Genomic DNA, 22,119 nt, shown 5'->3' on the forward strand with positions numbered 1-22,119 from the left:
TAACACCCTTTTAAAGCCACCCAAATTGGTGGCCATCGCCACATCTTGTGGTAGTGAGTTCCATACTTTGACTATGCACTGTGTGAATAAGTACTTCCTTCTATCTGTCCTGAATCTCCCACCAATCAGCTTCATGGGATGACCCTGGGTTCTAATAATATGGGGGCGGGGTTCCACAACAACAGAAGGAGTGAATTGAGGAGTACCGGATTTTTAAAAAGGAATCAGCTTTGCTGTGCTTTGGTCCTCGCAGGGCTCCATGAGCGAGTGCTCCACAGCAGTAAAAATCGCTTCACAGAACATACTTCTGGGTGGGGGTGGGAGTGAACATCATCTGACTGGCAGGGGCTGCTCAACCAATAAGAGACGCTCCCCCCCCCCCCGTTCTCCTTTCCTCTGAAGCTCCAGATGCACCTACATTTCAGGAGCAAGCCTCATTGACCATAATGGGAGTTACTTCTGAGTAGCCACACATATGCTTGTGCTGGGAAAGACAGGGCGGGGAGAGAACACAGGGATGGGAAACCAGACCCTTTCTAACCCAATGCTGCTCAGAATCTCTATAATGAAGGTATGAAGTAGTTACTCCCTAAGGCAATAAACCAAACAACGGAGAATTGGTGCCTTGAAATCCTGCTTTACAGCATTTAGGGAATTGGTGCTTTAAACTGTGCCATTTTAATTGAGGGGGATCTCTGTAAATTCTGATGTGGGCATTCAGGGGACAAGCCTCATTGAGCACAATGGGAGTTACTTCTGAGTAGACACTAATTGGCTTGTGCGGGGACGGGTAACACACAGGAAACACTCCTTGACCAGGGTCATGGTGAAAGGCACACCCCTGGGCAGGGCTAGCATACCTGAGGTCAATGCAGGGGTTGGGGCACACAGCAATTATACTGCAGAGGAAGAATCGGACTTTAAGCAGTCTCTGGAAATCCAGTTTTCCCTGATAAGCTCCGGGGTGGCTGCTGGATGGCCATGACATCATATATCCCTAACGACCTCCCAATGCAGCCAGCTCGGACTAAATCGCTCATGGAGACACCCCCAGAGAGAAAAATGTTTCCCTATCCACATTCACCACACCAGTGCACAAATCCAATGGCGCACCAATCATCCTGTCTGGAACCCTGGGTGCTGGATATGTGTTGAGGGGTAGGACTGAGGGAGGGGGCGATATCCTGTACTGCATTTTTTCACAAGCGCAGCAGATTTCAACAATTTTGCTCACCATGGTGACTGGGCCACCACCCTCTGGCGAGAGTGACAAGCAACCAACCCAAGCCCTCCCGGCCTCCCTTTCCTGCTCTGGAGCAGATAAGGGAGGGGAGGCTTCCTTGGCTGTTGTTTCATGGAGGCGCCCAGTGCCTCCACACAGCAAGGAACAAAATCAGCATGATCTGCACCTCCCTTTCCTGCTGGTAGGGCAGGCCATGGGGCTTCCCTGACTGCTGTTGTTGAGAGGGGAAGGAGCAGGACTTTGGCAACCACTAGGGTTGGTTCGGCTACCAAGGCTTGCCAAAAATTGTAGACTGTGATGTGCAAATATTCATCCAAAAGGGCAATGTCCCTGATATCTACCCTTGCTGGAGCAATGCTCTTCCAGGGGAAGTTTACTTCTCAAGGCAATTCAAATAGTAGGTACACATTTGGAAAGTACTGCCTATTTGGGTACAACAGTTAATTTATTTTGGCTTATATCCCATCTTAACCAGTGTAGCTGTACTAAAAAAAACAAAAAAACAACACAACCGCCACTGCACCACAAACCTAATTAAATAAAAATGGGTCTTACACAATTTCAAAATTTGTTCAAACCAACAGAGGTAAGGACAGTGTAGGCCTTAAATATTTCTGCACCTGAACTGAACAGCGTGATGTCACATGTATATATGTTATGAATCTAGATTTATATACGTGTATTAATATTATGACTTGTGTTTTCTGGTAAATAGATCTAAAGTGAGAGTGCTGTGAGCGACAGGAGGTATAGTGTATTTGCATATGTGAGATGACTGGCTGAGTGCGTGGGGGCAGTGTGGAATGATGCAATATATAAACAAGGAGATGTGCTTGCATAGTTTAGATCGGGAACAGACAGGGAAGAGTTTGGATACGGATTATGAAGAGATAGATTGTGACTAGGATTCTGTGTATAGGATTAAAGTGGTAATTAAGTGTGTGTGTGGGAGAGGAGAGAGAAGCTTTTAAAGTGACTTATTTACTGTTTAACATCTTAATGCTGTAAAAACTAAATAAATATTTATACGTTTTATAAAATCCTATGCCTATGGTTCATGGTTACAAAAGGATGAAGTAATAAAGAGAACAATATAGGTCAGAATAAAAACCAGCATGTCCTCACATCTCACAAAGTAAAGGTGTTGACCTGAGGTAAAGGTCCTGGTGGCAACATTACTATGTGTGGTGGAATGTGATACCTGCTGTGGAAAAGGCCTTATTGAAAAGGTATTCTCACTGGTAAATAGGCAGGAATGCTGCAAATAGCAAGGCAGAGTTTTGTTTTTTTAATGACATGAGGTGGAGGTGGGAGGCAAAGACAATGGCACCCGCTACGAAATTTACCATCAAAGCAACTGCTTCATATTATTTCATGGTAGGGCCAACTCTTAAAAAAAGATGTGCTTTATTAGTGTACTGCTAAGAGGACACTTGCAACTGGTCTTAAGGATTGCAGTGGAACATAGTGATCATAGGGATCACAGCAGGATATAGGGAAAGAAGTTATCACTAGTAATACCTATACAACTATACAGAGGACATCATCATTACAGTAACGCACGATCCCATAGTTGACAACTAGTTTTTGAGAATGGATCCATTTTATTGCTTTTCTTTCTGCCCCCACATTTTTTAATTTTTTTATTTCTGTCCTGCCTTTCCACCAAAAAATGAGGCTCAAGACAGCTACATCTAGTGCAACACCTGCCTGTGTTAAGTAGAAGTTTCACACAGGATCCACCCATGTTATCATAACACTAGAGGCAGGATTTCAGTAAATATATTTCTGGCCACCTCCCACCCCAGGTCACCACAGGCAGCACCCTATGAATTAATTCAGGAATCTTGAGAGCAGTAAAACAAGAACCGAAAGAAATCACACAGAGGCCTCAAACTGTATGTTACCTCCTACTCCCACCATAAAAGAACAAAACATATGGCCAGAAAATCGAAGTACTCACTGGATATATTTTTGCATGTACTTATTGCAGAAGTCAGCTACTGCCACCCCACCATGCCCATCGTAAACAGCAAAATACAAGACATCCTCAGTCAGCTGGGCATAATCAAAGCGGTCTTCATTTTCTCTCCGCTTCCCAATGTGGCTGGCACAGCCCACATTTGACAGACTGATCTTGGGGATCAGCTTCCCATATTTTATGCTTGGCGGGAGGAGGATGGGCTCGTCAATGCGGTTGTCCCAGATACCAAATGAGTCCCACGTGGCAGGGCGGCCACTACCATCCAGGTCGAAGCGGGAAGTTCTGCGTTCACTGGTGGAGCTCTGGCATACGACCATCAATCGCTTGTCGTCTTGCAAAATACGAGACGCTAGCAGCACTCTCTTTGCTTGGTGCCCCCCGTTTCTAACCAGATTTATTAAAGCAGCAGTGGACATAACTTGGTTCCACCGAAGTTGATGGAGAATAAAACTGCAGGAAGTAAGCCTTGGAATGTCCCAAAACCTGAGAAAGCTGGCCAAAAAAAGAAAAGAAAAAGACAGAGTTTGCATTGTCACTTTCCACAGAGTTGGTACATCATACATGAAGAGGCATTTTCAGAGGGAAGTGTATTGTTTCCTCTCATTGCCAACCTATTACCAGCTGAACATAAGCTGAACATGAGACAACAGTCTAATATGACTGCAAAAGATACTAATACACTTCTATGTCGCATTTAATACAACTATCATTTTCACGTCACAAAAAGTAATAGTTTTACTTTATTCTGCATTATATTCAGTTCTGGGCACCCCAGAGGGACACTTTAAGAAGGACATAGACAAACTGGAACAGGTTCAGAGAGGGCAATGGAGACTGTCAGGGGTATGGAAAACAACCATTCCTCTTAGGAGAAACAGTTGAAGGAACTGGATGGGCAAGAGAAAGTATATGCTTAATTTGCACCCACCAAAATAAGCCAGACTTCAAACTGCTCAACTTTAGCTGCATTATACCCAATGCATAAGGCTACCGTCACACAAACATTATGGTACAATATTGGACCCAAAGTTGGAACAATTCAGGGGAATGTTGTTAATGCTAATCAGTTGCTAGCATTGGTCAGTCAAGACCTCTGACTTCAGTTAACCAATACAGTTCAGAGGATTTCATTTTGGACACGGACCTGTACTGGGTTCAGTTCTCAGCTTAATGCCCCCCCAACACACACACACACACACACACACACACTTGCTTTTTAAAGTGTTCACAGTGTTTCTCATTATCTCAGTAATCCTACAACCCATTCATGGTTAGTGTCATCTCCATAATGGACATTGTAGAAAGAGTGGGGAGGGCTACCCTTCACAAGGTTATTGCTAGGATAAAATGGGGATGGGGGGACACTGCCCTAAGCTCCTTGGAGGAAGGGTGCAATATAAAAGGTAATAGAAACCTCAACCTCCATACTTGTAATGATATTGGAGCTATATCAATTATAAAAAAAACTGCTGGTTTAAGACCAAAGTTAAGGCTATTTCATGTTGGCCAGGAAACTGGAAGCTAAGGCTGATGCCTTAACTGATGTGCCCCATGATCAGTAATGATGTTGTGCAATGTCAGAAATTGTGCTTGTTTACAACTTAGCCTCCATGCAGCCACACTTTTCCTGGATCTTTCAGGCCCAAATCCGGAAGAGGATGGAATAGCTGGGACTAGCAAAGATGGCCCATGTTGACCTGGTCCCGTATTGCTTTATGAAGCATCTGAACCTTACTGTATTGCTAGAGGAATCTTCCTGTGAGCTGATGCAAAATGTTTGTTGCGTGTAAGCAAGAACAATGTGTGACACTGCGCAACATCATTACTGATCACAGGGCACGTCTGTTAAGGCATCACCCTTAGCTTCCAATTTCCTGGCTTTGTGGTATTTGAGCCAACATGACATCACCTTAATTCTGGTCTTAAACCAGCAGGTTTTTTGATCACTGAATTTCCCTTTTTTAAAAAAAGGAAATTTATTATTACAGTGTTCTGGAAAAACTAAAAAAACAAAACACAAACAGTAATTCACTGCATGGATGAATAGACAGACACGTGCCTGTAGGTTCAGAATAGCTTTCTTCTCAGTAAGCCTGCACAGGATTCCAGGATAACATTTGTTCTTTCCCTCCCTCTCTTCATCAGTGAGAATGACTCCCTCAGCCTTCAAAATTACTTCACTTTTATCTCAGCTGACAGTTTCCTGCCACCCCTTGCCCAGGTCGGAGTGCTTATTGGAACAGTGGAATTAAAAACACTGGCAGCATTCTAGCTTCAGAGTGAAACTGAGCATGCTCAACATAACTTTGCCAGCAGTTGCTGCCATAGGCTTTCATGGGACAGAAACACCTTGATCATTTTTAAACTGCTGCTCAGAATTTCACTAAACCAATGACAGGCACACCTCCTCAACAAGTCTGAATAAAGGACATCAGTTGTTTCCCCCAGAATTTGAAAGAAACGTATGATATCCTGAGCCACAGCTTGAAGTACAAATGTGTCCACTTTCAGCACTTTCTAACTTGCTATATCTGTGGCAATTTGTATCGGATTGGTTTGAAATTTTGCACAACTGTAGGCCTCATCAGGTAGATAAAGGATGCCAGGTTTCAGGTTATCAGCTCTACAGGTGTTATTTTTATAAGCAGTAGACTGTTGGGGCTTATAACGGCGGAAACTTTTTTTGCGACTCCTGTGACGCTTTAATAGGTGGAAGCAGAGAGCAGATGAGCAACTGAGCCAAGGAATTGCATCACCAGTGTTGCTGCTGTGCCAACATTTCTATAAGATAAGAACATGTACCAGCTCAGATCACATATAATTCATTTCCCCCATATAACAAGTCACAGCACAGACAACAGACAGCTCCTCATGGGGAGCAATGAGCCTCGTGTGGCGCAGAGTGGTAGGCGGCAGTATGGCAACCGAAACTCTCCCCACGCCCTGAGTTCGATCCCAGCAGAAGCCGGGTCTCGGGTAGCCGGCTCAGGTCGACTCAGCCTTCCATCCTTCCGTGGTCAGTAAAATGAGTACCCAGCTTGCTGGGGGAAAGGCAGTCAGACTGGGGAAGGCAATGGCAAACCACCCCGCTATAGTCTGCCATGAAAACGCCAGCGCAAGCGGCGTCCCTCTAGGTGTCAGCAATGACCCAGTGCTTGCACAAGAGGAACCTTTCCTTTCCATGGGGAGCAGGGTGTGAGGGGGTGGAATGGGAGATAGTGTAGCTGGTTACCAGGGACACGGGGAGGGACAGTTATGTCCATTGGAGTTGGCAGTTGGGGATGGGGGAGGAACTGAGTGTGATGGGAGGTTTGGGGGAATTCGGAGCCATAGTATTAATTCCACTTTTGAGCATACAAGTTATTTATGCTGTTTTTGTTATCCTGAGTTGTTTTCGTATTCCTTGGTCACCCAAAATATTCTGATTCTTTTAAGTGTAAAATAAACCCAACTCCTGTTTGCTTGGGGTTTTTGAGTGAGCAGCAGTGTCTCAGCACACAGGATGATGATACATGGATATGTAGAGATGAGAAGAGCCAACATCACAGGATCATGAAGGAGGAGAAAAAGCGGGCACCTAAGCCACTCTTGTAAATAAGCCCATAAGAGTTAGTAGTCTGCAAAAAAAAAAAAAAAAGCAATACAAATAATAAATTATTGGCCTGCTGTTGGCTGACAGTGGAGGGACAGAAAGCCATGTCCTTCCTGCAACAGCCCACTGGGCACAGGGAAAGGGGCTTCTTTCCTCTCACAGACCACATGGTTTCTGCTGGGCAGGTCCCTCCTCCACCACCCCATTCACTCACCTGCATGCAATTTCTTGTCACCCATGGAGACCAGGTGAGTGTTTAAATACAAGGCTGCCCTAAGCCCAGGGGTGCTGTGATCTAGAAATGGAGCCTGTGGTCATGGTGGTTTCATAACAGCAGCTGGAATGTCAGAATACTAGCCCTGACCAGCCAATAGAAAAACACAGCTATTTCTAAGCCAGCCTTCCCCAACCTGGTGTTCGACTTCAATTCCCATCAGCCCTAACCTGCATGACCAATGGACAGGAATGCTGAGAGTTGTAGTCGAAAACCTCTGGAGGGCACCAGGTTGGAGAAGGCTGCTTTAAGCATTCCGTCCTATTTCAAGAGAAAATTCCATCCTGCCTGTATGAAGGTTTTTACCGTGATGGTGGAATTTTCCACCGACAGCTCAAAAGAATCCTTAACAGGTGTGCACAGCCAGCAGCGCCTGAAGGCTTACAACAGGTTAAGCGGAAGATTTTTTTTTAAAGCTACACAAGCAGAGGTGGGGAAATTAGAGCAACGACCTTGCTTTACTATTTTCCAAAAAGCTGTCAAGCATTACAAATGGAAAGTCTTTGGAACATGGAAGATTTCTTTATGTTCCAGAAGCAGACAGTAAGAACCACTACCACCCCTCCTAGGATCAGAAACACTGCAGTGACTGTGAAGGCAGGGAAATAATTCCCATGGTAAAAACCTGCATTTCTCACAGAGAAAAGAAGGCGCAAAATTACTGCCTTTTTTGTTCTCTTGCACTGTCACCTGTGCAGTTTCATTAAAACTGGATTAACAGTTCTGCGAATTTCCAAAGACACCACTGACTACACAAATATAGGTTTCTTCTTTCACATAATCTCATTATTTGTAGTTATCCGATACAGAGAGACAACAGAGGCAGCCTTCAGTACATCTCAATAATCAGACAGCCAGAAAGCTATTTATAGTATAAGTCCCAGTTCTTCAAGAACATATTTGCATGTACAATTCTGAACCTCACACATGTCTAAATATTGGGATTTGCATAGCTGTCTCCGCAATATCCAACCCTTAATTTAAAAACAAACAAGAAAATGCCTTAAGTAGGATGAATGTGCAAGGCTGGAAAAACAAGTCACCTACAAATGTGGTGCTTGTATTCAAACCTATGCCAGGAAGTCAGTGAGAAAAGTTTAAGGTTGCCTCCTGGGTGCATTTTCCTAGTCCTGTGGAGCTAGGGTTAACACATTAACATAAGTGGCAGAAAGAGCTTCATAAGAGGAACCCTGCTAGATCAAACTAATCTAGTCTAACATTCTGTCCCCACAGTGGCCAACAAGATGCCTTAGGAATTCCACAAGCAGGACATGAGTACGATAGCATCCCCCCGCCCCTGCAACTTGTACTGAGAGGCATATTGCCCCTGATCCCAAAAGCAATACATAGTGATTAGGACCAGTAACTGCAGATAGCTATACCCTTCATGAATTTGTCTAATCCCCTTTTAAAGCCGTCCAAGTTGGTGGCCATCACCACATCTTGTGGAAGTGTTCCATATTTAACTATGCACTGTGTTCCTTCCTTTTATCTGTCCTGAATCTCCCACCGTTCATCTGAAATCGATGACCCTGGTCTCTGGTATTATGAACCACGTATCACTGTGTTTTTATCAGATTGTTTTATCTTCTGAATTTTTTGGCTGGCTTCAGAAAGGCAGTATAAAAATACCGTAAATAAATAAATCTGAGAGGAGAAAAACTTCTCCCTCTTCACTTTCTCCACACCATGCATAGTTGTATAATCTCTATTATGTCCCCATTCAACAGAATGCCATGGACCTCATTGCAAAGGGCCTGCAAATCACCATTCATGGAGAGATAGGTTTATAAATTTTCCATGGAACCTGCATTCTAGGGAGCTTTACAAAAGAGTGGTCTTATCTAATTTCGCCCTGAAGAAATGTAATCAAGGGTCAGCTAAAAGAATCTTGCATACTACCTGGGGGGGTTAAAGCTGAACCTTTTTGAGATTTCTTCAAGAACAATTGAGTCAGAGATCTAGGACTTGAAACATGTTGGATCTTTATCAATGGTTTCTATTGCACCTTCAGGCCTTCCTCTTTCCTTCATTCCAGTTTAGCTGATTGGAGCTGCAGTGAAATCAAGAAGTCATGTGCACAGCTCATTGTGATTTCACACATCAAGCGCCAGCTTCTTTGCCAGGCTTACAGCATCCCAAAAATTCAGCTAACACACAACAAGCTTTATGGATGGCCAAGCTACAAAAGAAGAGTACAAGCAGGTAGCACAGAATTGCAGGGATGGCGTCAGGAAGGCTAAAGCTTAGAACGAGCTGAGGTTAGCAAGGGATGCTAAAAGCAACAAAAAGGTTTTCTTCAGCTACGTGCATAGTAAAAGGCAGAGGAAAGAAATGGTTGTTCAGCTATTAAATAAGGATGGCAAAACGATAACAGATGACAAAGAAAAGGCAGAGGTGCTCAGTTCCTACTTTGGCTCAGTCTTCTCCCGAAAGAGAGTCTATGACCCCCCTGGCAAAGGCAAAGTACAGGATGAAGGCGCAGGATTGCAGCTTGAGATTGATAGGCATATGGTCAAGGAACACCTAATTACTTTGAATGAGTTCAAATCTCCAGGGTCAGATGAACTGCATCCTAGAGAAATAAAGGAACTGGCAGGAAAACTCTCAGAACCGCTATTATCTTTGAGAAATCATGGAGGATAGGTGAAGTGCTGGATGACTGGAGGAGGGCTAATGTTGTCGCTCTCTTCAAAAAGGGCAAAAAGGAAGAACCTGGGAACTACAGACCAGTCAGTCTGACATCAATCCCTGGGAAAATTCTGGAGCAGATTATAAAGCAATCCATCTGTAAGCACCTTGAAAACAATGCAGTGATTACTAAAAGCCAACATAGATTTGTCAAGAATAAATCCTGCCAGACGAATCTGATCTCATTTTTTGATCCAGTAACCTCTCTTGTGGACTGTGGGAAAGCTGTGGACATAATATACCTCGACTTCAGCAAAGCTTTCGACAACGTGCCCCATGATATCCTGATGAGAAAATTAGCTCAAAGTGGGCTAGATGAAACAACTATTAGGTGGAGCCACAGTTGGCTACGGAATCGGACTCAAAGAGTGACTATCAACGGGATCTTCTTAAACTGGGGAGAGCTAATGACCAGGGTACCACAAGGCTCAGCCCTGGGCCCAGTGCTCTTCAACATTTTTATTAATGACTTGGAGGAGGAGGTGCAGAGAGTGCTTATCAAATTTACAGATGACACAACATTGGGCGGGACAGCTAATATCTTGAAAGACAGAAACAAAATTCAAAGTGATCTTGATAGGCTGGAGCGCTGGGCAGAAAACAACAGAATGACATTTCATAGGGATAAATGCTGAGTTCTGTACCCAGGAAAAAGAAACCAAATGCACAGTTACAAGATGGGGGATACGTGGCTCAACAATACTACAAGCGAGAAGGATCTTGGAATTGTTGTCGATCACAAGCTGAATATGAGCCAACAAGGTGATGTGGCCGCAAAAAAGGCAAATGCTATTTTGGACTTCATTAATAGAACCATAGCTTCCAAATCACATGAAGTATGAGTTCCCCTCTACTCAGTACTGGTTAGGCCTCATCTGGAGTACTGCGTCCAGTTCTGGGCACTACACTTGAACAAGGGGATGCAGACAAACTGGAGAGGGTTCAGAGGAGAGCAACAAAGATTATTAGGGGACTGGAAACAAAGCTCTATGAGGAGAGACTGAAAGAACTGGGCATGTTTAGCCTTGAGAAGAGAAGACTGAGGGGAGATAAGATAGCGCTCTTCCAGGACTTGAAAGGTTGTCACAGAAAGGAAGGCCAGGATCTCTTCTCCATCATCCCAGAGTACAGGACACGGAATAATGGGCTCAAGTTACAGGAAGCCAAATTCCGGCTGAACATCAGGAAAAACTTCCTGACTGTTAGCGCAATACAACAATGGAACAAATTACTTTAGGGAGATGGTGGGCTCTCCCACACTGGAGGCATTCAAGACAAGGCTGGACAGCCACCTGTCAGGGATGCTTTGACTTGGATTCCTGCATTGAGCAGGGGGTTGGACTTGATGGTCTTATAGGCCCCTTCCAACCCTACTATTCTATGATTCTATGGTCATTGCATTCTTGCACAACCGGGTGCCCTCCAGATGTTTTGGACTACAACTCCCAATATTCCTGACTAGTGGCCATACTGGCTGGGGCTGATGGGACTTGAAGTCCAAAATATCTGGAGGGCACCAGGTTGGGGAAGGCTAGTGTAGAATCAACATGTGAAATTAGGGGTTCGCTCTAGTCTCTTCCATTTTTTGCCTTACAACTCCTACCCTTTGTTGGTAGGAGTGTAGCATAGGATACTCCTACCAACAAAGCACAATTAAGACAACTTGCAAAAGGAAGTTTTCCCTTTTAAAAGGTCATCTGGTTGTCCTTTCTGGCTCATGTTTAAATTAGACACAAATCAGAGGATGCAACCGAGAGACTACAAACTATTTGTGTTCTATTGTCATCGGGGTGCTGGACCAGGAAGACCTGGGTTCAAATCCCCACTTAGTCCTGAAGCTCACTCAGTGACCTTGGGCCAGGCAGTCTCTCTCAGCTTGGTCTACCTCACAGGGTTGTTGCAAAGATTAAATGGAGATGGGGAGAACCATGTATGCCAAAGACATCATAACTAAAGAAAAAATAATCCGTTAATCACAGCCATCTCACAGCTTCTCTCCACACAGCAGTGAATCAAGACAGCTCTATGCCAAGTTCCTTATCGGAGGGAGAACAATTATTTGGGCAGGAAATCCGGCACTTTCCGACAGAAAGAAAGAGTGGAATGGACAGAATTTACGGACCATTTTGGGTACACCAGTAATAACTTCACATACAGTTACCCTCTCAGAGCCAGCCCAAGACATTTTGCTGCGTGACACAAGGGACAAAACGACATCACTCCTGCACTACACGTACAGACTGGACAGGTAGTTCAATCTTATTTCAACACAGACATCAGGGAAGCATCCACTCTTGCACCAGAGAACAGCAGGCTAGCTTAGGGGTGCAGGGCAGGACAGATGGCACCCATGGCTCCAACACCTCAGCACTGCTTGCTACCCACTCAGCCTGGCCCCTGCTCATCGCTCACTCAAACAAGTGCTGCAAAGCAGCAGCAATGGCGCCAGCAATGGCTGTATCACGTGAGTAGAACACACGTGCAGGGCCAGTTGGGAGGGCCTGGGCTGAACGCCAGACTTGGAGAAGGCGGCTAGTTGAGACAGTCAACCTTTTGCCTTGGTGGTTCGAAATCAACTCAAGTTGTCCAACCACAACTAAGCAACACCGTCTGAGAGCTGAACTACGAGTGCAAACTTAAGCACAGTCCCTCCAAAGTAAATCCCACTGAGCTCAGCGGGGCTTGGTCTCTTATAAAAAGCACTTGGGAATCCTTTCTGTTAGAATTTTTTTTAGATTCTATGGGATACTACAGACCAAATCAATAAAAATGTACCTAAATCTGCATTTTCACAAAATCCAGCAGTGCAAGCAGTAGCAACTAAAATCCCAAGGCAGGAGCAAGGGGGCAATAGAGAAAGGAAAATCAGCAGGATATAGAAACTCAACCAAATAATTACAAGGTAGGACTTAACGTGGAAGTGCGGTATAGCGCTCAGCACACTGGATTTGGGTCAGAAAGTGTCCTGGGTTCAAATTCCTATCCTTGTTCAGCTGTGAAGGTCACTCAGTGACCTTGGACTAGCTACTATTCTGAGAACAAAATGGGGCAGGGAGAGAGACAGAGAAGAGACCATGTATTCTGCTATGAGCTCTTTAGGGATTGGACATAATTATCCTATATACTAAAAGAAAACTCATTCTCAGAGTGGCAATCATTATATAGCCAAATTGGCACCAACCTCATGCAAAAGTAGGGTATCAGCAGGCCGAACCAGCCAAGGTTCGCAGAAGTAGAAAAAATCTTTAGGAAAAAACCCTCAAGGGATGGGGAGACCCAAAAACAAACAAATGGGGACAGATCCTGAACAGAAGCACTCCTCCCTGCAACATTTTTTAGGAGGTCCCATTCCAAAGAGCACTCTGGAATAGCAATGGATGAGTAGGGGGTTGGAAAATCCCTCTTCTCCTAGCAACAAGAGTGCTCAGACAGTGCGAGATCCCCTAAGCAACATGGCTGCCGTAACATTCAGTGTCACCTCAAGATTCTGGGGAACCCTTGAACAAGATGCCCTCAATGGGGATTCCTACTTGAGTGAGTTTGCCTCCTTGCCCCTGTCACCTCTGCCCATTCACTTGCTTTCTCCTCCTAAGCACAATCCATACCATCAGAACGGAAGGGCAAAATGAGCAGAGACTGCTCTGTTCCTTCTCCTTTGCTGGCACACTTGGAGAGAGCAGGTGACAGGCAAGGAGGAATATGATCAGGGGACTGGGGTGGTGGAAGTCAAGTATGGGCCAGTGCACAGGCCCAGTGAAGTGAACCCAGGTGCCAGCTTTGGAAAAATAATTCTGGATCCTTCCTGCAAATACAACACCTGAAAGACTAGCATAGTTATTATAGCATAAGCTTCCACGGATTACAGTTCATTAAGCTCATGTTGCACAAAACATGATCCTGAAATACAGGCATGTGCATACTGGCATGCACATGGCAGGGTAGGATTGTAAACAGTGAAGTCAAAGAGAAATGGACGAAGTACAGGTAGTGATCATTACCTTATTAACAGCGGCCTTTCACTAAACAGGTGTTTGCACTGATTCAACACAGGTAGGCTGCAATCCTATGCACACTTACCTAGGAGTAAGCCCCACTGAACATAGTGGACCTTGCTTCCGAGTAAACATGCACAGGCTTGCGTTGGTCCAAAAATTATCGAGTCTGCAGGAGGTAAGAACTGGGCCTCTTGATATCAAGGGCACCGCGCAGCTTTCCCGTCTTTTCCTGCCGAACGGATTACAAGGGCGTACCGGTTGCGTCACGCAAGCCGGAGGAGGCTCTCGCAGCAGCTGGCTCCCTGCAGCAAACCGAGCCGCTCGAAGTGACGACACGCCTCCTCGCGTGTAAGGAGAGGAGGCAAAAGACAATCAGAGGGACACGCCTCCCTGCTCCCCCCCCAACGCCCATCCACCCACCCACCCCGTCTCCCACAACCTTTCCAACGCCCTGTAGCGGCCGCTGCGGGATCGGGACCGCGCGTCCCCGCCTTCCGTTCGAAATCCCCCGGCGTCCTAGGCCGCGGCTCCCAAATCCCCGCCGTTGCGCAGCCTCGTCCAGCCCACGCTCCAGTTCCAAGCTAGGCGAGGCAAGCGCCGTTTGTGCCGCCGCCGGCGAGAGAAGGCGATGAATGAAGGCGTTTCGGGAGAAACGCGGCGGTGAATGCGGGAGCCGGAGCCTGGCGCGCCCAGTGGCCGGCCCGTCCCAGCTCCGCGGTGGCGGCCGCGGCCGCGGCCCCCCCGCAGAGCCGACCTCGCTCTCTGCTCCTGCCGCAGGGCGCCGCTTGAGAGAACTCCGCTGCGAAGGAGCGACGCTGGAAAATTCGCAGGCGCGCAGCGAGGACCACCCTTGGCATCAGCGACGCGACGACAGGGTTGGGATTCGGGGAGGGCTGGGGGTTTTTAGAGGAGGGAGAGGAATGGCGGTCACAGAGCGGAAATCACAGACCCATAATTGCCTTTCGCCTACAAACCTATCCACGCACTTCCTTGAGAGTAAGGAAGTAAGTCCCACAGGGCTTGCTTTTGGGTAGACATGCATAGGGTTGCACAGTTAAGAACATAGACCGGACTAGCCCAGGAAAAAGGAATGATGAGATAGCCATGGAAACTATTAGCCTAAGAGTTAAATAGAATCTCCATGGTCAGAGGCAGTGTATCTTCAGATATCAGTTCCTAGGGAGACCACAGGGGAAGGCTTTCAGCATGGAGTCTAAAGAGGCTGAGCTAGAAATGAAGAATTCCCCTGCTCAAATCTCGCCTTTGCCATGAACTAGGTGGTCTTAGGCAAGACACGCTCCCTGAGCAGGTACCAGAAGGGGAGAAGAATGGTGACTTACCTTACAGGGTTGTTGTTGGCTAAATAAAGCATATAAAGTGCTTTGAACACTTGAAAGCATTGTAGAATAATAATAATAATAATAATTTATTGCTTATGGGCTTCCTGAAAGTATCTGGCTATCGCATGGTAGTTAAAAGGATGCTGGTCTTAGATGGACCTTCGGGCCTGATCCTGCGTCAAGCTCTTCTTATGTTCCAAGTCCTTAGGAATCTAGACATGCTAGATAAATTAGGCAGGCGCGTTGGTAGGCGAAGACTGCAACCCTAAACTCGTTTACTTGGGAGGAAGCCCCACTGACCTCAGTGGGACTTCCTTACCCCTAGTAAGCAAGCATAGCATCGGGCATTGCACGCAGCTAGCAGCGGCGTCTCCGCTCCATTATTTGCTCCACGGGAAATTCCTTTGCGCTGCTGCAATTTGGGGCCGCCCTGGAGCAAGGCTCCCGAGCTGAGCCCGTCATCCGGCCACGCAATCAAACCTGGGGCGGGGGGGGGGAGCAAACTATCCTCTTCTTTGTCGCACACTTCCAGATCAAAAAACCCCATGCGCGACAAGAGGCAGGCAAAGGCCCGGAAGATCTAACTGGGGCGCTCAGCGCGTTGGGACGGGCCGTCAGCCGGCCAATGCTGGGAAGAGGCTGACGGTGCTCAGGCCCCTTCCTTCTGCAAATCAACGCGGCTTCCCTGAAGCCAGAACGGGCCGGGTTGCTACCGCGGCGCCAAGGATGCAGGAGAGGAGAGGAGAGGCGCGGCGGGCGGCAGCCGATGCTCCGGCTCCCTCTTTTACCTGGCAGAGCTGGCCCTTCCAGGAGATGCGCGGCACAGGCGGCTGATGCGGCTGCCTCTTCGGCCCCCAAGTCGTTTCGCCCCCGAGGGAGGAGGAGGAGGGCGGCAGCCCGCGGCAGACACACCTCTCGGGCCAAATTCTCGAAATAGTTCCCTGCGCGCAATGGTTCCCAAGGCAAAGGCAAGAAACCTGATGCCGCGTGACGCCTCTGCTACCCTGTAGGGGCGGCGGCCTCCCTCCCCTCCCGGACCCAATCGTGGCTGCTCAAGCGAACGAGCCTCTTTCTCTCCTTCCCGCCCTCCCTTTGACAGCCCGCGGCGCCGGGGCGGGAGGGCGGCCCCGTTCCGCCTGGAGCCGCCGGGCCCGTGACGCAACGCGCCGGAGAAATGACATCGGCCGCGCCAGCGGGACGCGCGCCTCCGGTGCCCACCCTCGGCGAGCGCCAATGGCCACAGAGGCCGGCTGGGCGCGCTCCTCCCCTCCGTGGCCTTTTTGCTTTTTTGGCACGCAGCGGCGCGGGGCCCCGAAGAGGATGAGGTCCTGGCTTGCAAAGGGTGGCTACGAGCCAGCAGTTGCAGACGGCTCCGTTGGGGCTGCAGGCGCTCCCGCAGGAGTGTCAGCAAGACAAGCTCTTTTGGGGGGCGGGAGAGACGAAACCCCGGGGGGCCCCGTGCGCACCTCGGTCTGCAGGAGTTTGCCAGCTTTTCATAAAAACAGAAGACACGATAGCTGTGGTGGCCCGTGGGGGAGGGGGGGGGGAAGCCAGAAACCACAGTTGGACAAGGCCTTTATTACAGGAGTGCGCAAGTTGTAGCCCTCCAGATGGTTTGGCCCACAACTCCCATCAGCTCTAGTCAGCATAGCCAATGGTGAGGGCAAGTAGGAGTTGCGGCCCTTCATATATTTTGGCCTACAAGTTGCTCACCCCTGCAGCAGCAGTGCCGCTAGGTACTTTCTGACCAGGGATGGGCAACCTACAGCCCTCCAGAGTTGTTGGACTTTGACTCCCAGCATCCCTCACCATTAGCTATGCTGGCTAGGGCTGATGGGAGTTGTGGTCCAAGAGCATCCGGAGGCCCATCCCTGTTTTATGCCCTGCTCTGAATGATGGGGGGGGGGGGAGACTTTAAATGGCCATGTGTATTCAGTTGGTGAAGCACGCAACTAACATTGTTCTCCCCCCCCCCCCACTGCTGCCCTTTATTCCATGCTAGACAGCTGCTTCTACATTCCTGGTTTGTTCGAGCAAAAAAACCTGCTTGACAAATGAAATACTCCAACCATGTGCAGTTTCACATTTTACACTCAAATCTTAGCATCATGCTATGAAATAAAATGGAGTTTGCTTCTGCTGCCCTCATGCAAAACATATTTACTTGGCACTAAGTCCCATTTAGGGATAGGAAAAGGATAATATATATTTTAAAGTAAAAATAACATGAGCATCTGCAACCATGTACATGTCCAGCATATAGTCCAACTATATATTTAAATAAGAACAAATAGGGGCACCAACCTATGCTCATTTAGACTGGCTGCCTGGGAAATGCTGGGAATTGTAGAACTATTTTCTGTCTAAACGTACATAGGATTGCACCCTAAAGGATGATGCGGTGAGCAGCATCAGCCCCAATGAGCCTGTTCGCCACCCCACCTATACTCTATTGCTGTCTGGGTAGTGGGGGGGGGCTGGACTTTAGTCCCAGAGTCCAACCCTAGTTGCACCACTGTTTATCAGGACCAAGCAAAATGCTGAAAAGAGTGTGCAAGCTTTTGAGTTCTCCAGAGCTCTTCATCAGATGGTGCAAAAAACAGGCATGAGGAGGGAACGAAAGTTCAAAGATTAAGCTAGATGTTGTGGCTATCTTTTGTGGCATTTTGGTTGGTCCTGATAAAGATATTGCACAACTGTGGATTGAAATTGTTCATGGAATAGAAGTAAATATCAGCCTGCTTCAGACTGCAATCCTCAATACACTTATGAAGTTTCAAGCCCCATAAATACAATAGTAGTTTGCAGTAAACATGTATAGGATTGTGCTGTAAACCTGCACATTGAGCTGATAAAAGCTAAGAGGTGGGTTCAAAAATGGACAACACTTGATCCAAGCTTGTGCAGGCCAGTTCTATCTGTACTTACTCAGAAGCAAGTTCCCCAGTAAGTGCAGAGGATGTCCACCCAAGGGGTGCATATACTCAAGATCACAGCACACACTAGTTATTCCTTGACACCTTTAGAGCACACTTTCAGTACATGCTTACGAACTAAGCTTTGCATATTAAATGAACATTTTATTGGTTGCTAGTTTACCTTATGGTATTGGTTATTTAATAACAGTTTGCATGATACTATTAATAGATTAATATTTGTTCATTTATGCTATAATCCTATACTGGAAGTAAATCCAGTTGAATTCAATGGGACGTACTTCTTTAGCAGAAATGGATATGATTGTGCTATCATTCTTTAAGAAGCAGTGTTCAATACATTCCAAAGGCTTGCAAAATAAACCATTCACACTCCTCTAATAATAGCTGTCTCTCTCTTTGCTCTCTTCCCTGCACAAAGACCTGCAATACTTACCTAAATTTTCCTTGAACTTTCATCTGGGAATGTAGATCTCCTACATTTACATTCCAATCTCCCCAAAGCTGTGTGCATGATATATACCTTTGTACAGCTCCTGATGCAATACAGCTCCGATCTTGCACTGAAATGCAAACGAATGAATAATAACACATTGGAACAAGTTTGCAGTCCTGCTTACTGTGAACAGGTCTAGCATGATAGTTTTGCCTAAAGTGACTCCGGATGGGAGTCAGGGGACAAAAGAAAAGTTATATTCCTTTAATGGCTGTGGATGTTTCCTGCAGATGTAGAGGTCTGAGAGATGAATACTTGGCAGATTATGTGTGACAAATAGCAGTTAGCAATTTTGAAGACAGAGAGAGCGAGAGAGAGAGAGAGAGAGAGAGAGAGAGAGAGAGGCATGAACTGGCTGAAAGTAAAGCGGCTTGGCTTGCAGGGTATCTCTCTGGGGATCTGATGTGGAGAATCTGATTTGCTTCCTTGTGTAGGAGTTCCTGTTTGCTTCCATTTTTGCACATCTTATTTTTTTAAAAGTCAAATATTATATCTGCACCTTAACTCTCCAGGGCTCTCTCAGCCCAAAGAAACAAAATCTGCTAGCACTGCTACCCTGGTACATGTCATTACTTGTGGAAACAAGGAGCGCATAACAGTGTTCTGTAAATTTTAGTCTCTTAAAACTGGCACGAAAAGGATGCTGTTCCGTTCTCATTCATTCTGTTCCCGATTTGCCCAGCTTCTTCAGTTCTGTAACCTGATTATGTTTCCATGGAAATTTCCTCTCTGAAGCAAAATTTGCAAAAACCATTCAAGCTGCAGTAATGATGCAAAAGAGAAAAGAGATTGTGTGTTTTGGAGTTTCATCAGATAGAAGGCTTTAATTTATTTGGATTTAATTTATTTGCTACTTCTCTCTCTCTGCTTTCAAGAAGTTTGGAATCGTATACATAGGGCCCCTGGGTAGTTTGCCATATAGTCTCCTATTCAGGTACTAGCCAAGTGAGAGCTAGTGTGGTGTAGAGGTTAGAATGTTGGACTGGGACTGGAGAGACGCAGGTTCAAGCCCCAACCCAGCCATGAAGCTGACTGGGTGACTTTGAGCCAGTCGCTGACACTCAGCCTAACTTATCTGTTAGGATTGTTGTGAGGATGAAACAGAGAGGAGGAGGATCATATACACTGCCTTGGGCTCCTTGGAGGAAACTGTGGGATATATGTGGAAGGAAGGAAGGAAGGAAGGAAGGAAGGAGAGAGAGAGAGAGAGAGAGAGAGAGAAAGAAAGAAAGAAAGAAAGAAAGAAAGAAAGAAAGAAAGAAAGAAAGAAAGAAAACCTGTATTGCATTCAGGCACAGTGAATTAACTGCACTTTCCCCTTAAGAACAGTCCAAACACCTTCCTTCCTCTCTTCCCTTGGTCTAGGAGAAACCTGCTACAGGCTTACTGTAGGAGCCTGCCTGCCACAGAGCTACATAAAGCCTTGTTAATAAACCAGTTTAGTTCCCAACACCCATGAAGAGACTAAATTCTGTAGTCAAAGTTCAACTGACAACACAAAACCATGTTAGCTTTAGGGTTACAACTACAACAGATACATTCACCCCATCCTCTGAGATGTCGCTATCCATATAGAGCAGGACCACTAAAGGTCTATTCCAGAACTACTATGAAGTAACCAGGGGCAGCCCTACCATTAGGCCAAGGGTGGGCAACTTGTAGCCCTCCAGATGTTTTGGCTAACAATTCCCATCACCTCTCACCATAGCCTATGCTGGCTAGGGCTGATGGGAGTTGTAGTCCAACACTTATAGAGGGCACCGAGTTGGGGAATACTGCAGTAGTGCAACAAGCCACATGATGGAGAACAGGCTTTAAAAAAAAAAAAAAGCTCAAAGTTATATGACAGAGGGATTATTTCTTATGGGGCACACACTCCTTTTTTTTGACCCTTTTGTCTTTGTTTCGGCCTACAGCTCCCATAATCTCTCTCCATGGGCTATGCTGGCTAGGGCTGATGGGAGCTGCAGGCCAAAACATCTGGAGGGAGACAAGTCACCCACCCCTGTACTGGGCAAGGTAAAGCGGATGCCTCAGGTGGCAGATGCTGGAGGGAGTGGGGTCAACAGAGCAACCCTCAGCCATTTCTCCTGAACCTTCTGACCATTCCCCTCAATTACAGGACAGACAGAGCCCTGCGTGCCATGCAGCTGCCCAGCACTCACTAAGCTAACCTGTTGCCCTCAGCGCCAAGCCCCACCACCAACATTCAAGTATGAGTCTTCCGGCATTCTTCTTCCCTTGTTGAATGAACGCACGAGCAGAGCAGCACTCCAGATGCCTCCCTCCAGCATCACATCCATCATGCTACATGTGGAGGGTGAAAGTTTGAACAGGAGAGCCTCCTGTATCCATGGAGGCCCTCCACATGATTAAGAATCCTGATTTTCCAGGTTTCTTAATTGCTGGAGAGCTTCCACAGATACAGGTGGCTCTCCTGTTCAGACTGTCACCCTCCATGCATGCAGAGGGGTGGGGGCAATGCCACAGCGGGACAGGGCTGGAGCGCTCCTCTCCTCACACATTCATTCAATACAGGAGGAAGAATGCCTGAAGAGGGCTTCAGCCCAGGGCCTTTTGTACATGGAATGCAGGGTGGCACCATCTTTTCCTTCACCTCAGGCAGCAAAATGTCTTGGACATCCCTTGAAACGTTGTGTTTGAGTATTTGAAGACTGAAACCATGGCAGTTTCATTTCCTAAGCCAGAAAACATAACTGAATATGGCTTTGTTTTAAGTGAAGTGAAACTGCAATAGCAGACTAGCCTTGGCTCTGCTTTTGATTATCTGACTCCCACTTAACATGCACGTCTCCTTCATGGATTCCTTTAGAAAGTGGTTTGGCTGTAAATCTCTCTTGGAACATAAGACACTGGTATGCACATGCGCTCGCTTGCTCTCCCTCTCCCTCACACACGCACTTCTAGACTGCAATCCAATATATAGTTACACTGAAATCCCACAGTTTGCTGTATTAAATAATCGTCTGATTTTAGTTCAGCTCATGAGGTTAATATACTCTGAACAAGGGAGGGGAAATATGTATCCCTGTACTATATTATTATTTATTATTCCTGTAAATGCCCTCTAGCATCTACTGGACTTTGTTTGACACAGATGCTTGCGTCATTTTTTTCTAATAGAATGTTAGAGCACAGAAAGGGCGTGGGGGCTGCCCTGAAATGGTATTGGCCAGTTCTTCATCCAATGTCTCTCTGCCCCCATCCATACAGCCTTTCCCATTTATGTACATAACAGTGTAGCTTGCAACTTTGGTTCAGAATTGCATCTTAGAGAGGCAGAGAGAACATCGTTCACTGTTTTCTGGTAACCTGGTCTCCTTCCCCAGCACCTCTAATTGTATATTGAATGTCTTTTCTATAGAGAGATGTTCAGTGTATGTAAGAAGTCTGGACTGATTTTGCACAGATGCAAAGCATCTTCTGGTTTCCTTAAAATTAGAGCATGGAAGGTGAGGTTTCAAGCTGTTCTGCCCTCATACAAGACTGGAGCATCTCCAGCTCACAAGTATACACAGCTAGCATGGTGTACTCTCCTTAGCGTAAT

General features: G+C 46.5%; 1 protein-coding gene across 4 annotated transcripts in view; it reads right to left on the reverse strand.

Moving 5' to 3' along the window:
* Positions 1–18,683, reverse strand: part of PPM1K (protein phosphatase, Mg2+/Mn2+ dependent 1K) — a 40,457-nt gene extending 21,774 nt beyond the window's left edge. The window contains exons 1-2 of one of the 4 annotated variants that reach the window (XM_084855611.1): positions 18,492–18,683; positions 3,207–3,719 (exon numbers count right to left, since the gene is read on the reverse strand). In XM_084855611.1, coding sequence (XP_084711737.1) covers positions 3,207–3,719; positions 18,492–18,649 — 671 coding nt within the window. In that variant the 5' untranslated portion in view covers positions 18,650–18,683. Of the gene's footprint in view, positions 1–3,206; positions 3,720–13,782; positions 14,121–14,218; positions 14,778–15,907; positions 16,355–18,491 lie in introns of those variants that run through there. The other 3 variants (XM_084855612.1, XM_084855613.1, XM_084855614.1) reach the window with 3 other exon arrangements.
* Positions 18,684–22,119: the final 3,436 nt, after the last annotated feature.

Source organism: Heloderma suspectum, chromosome 5 (genome assembly GCF_057233095.1).
Source record: "Heloderma suspectum isolate Gila_16-S chromosome 5, 16-S_ref, whole genome shotgun sequence".
NCBI lineage: Eukaryota > Metazoa > Chordata > Lepidosauria > Squamata > Helodermatidae > Heloderma > Heloderma suspectum.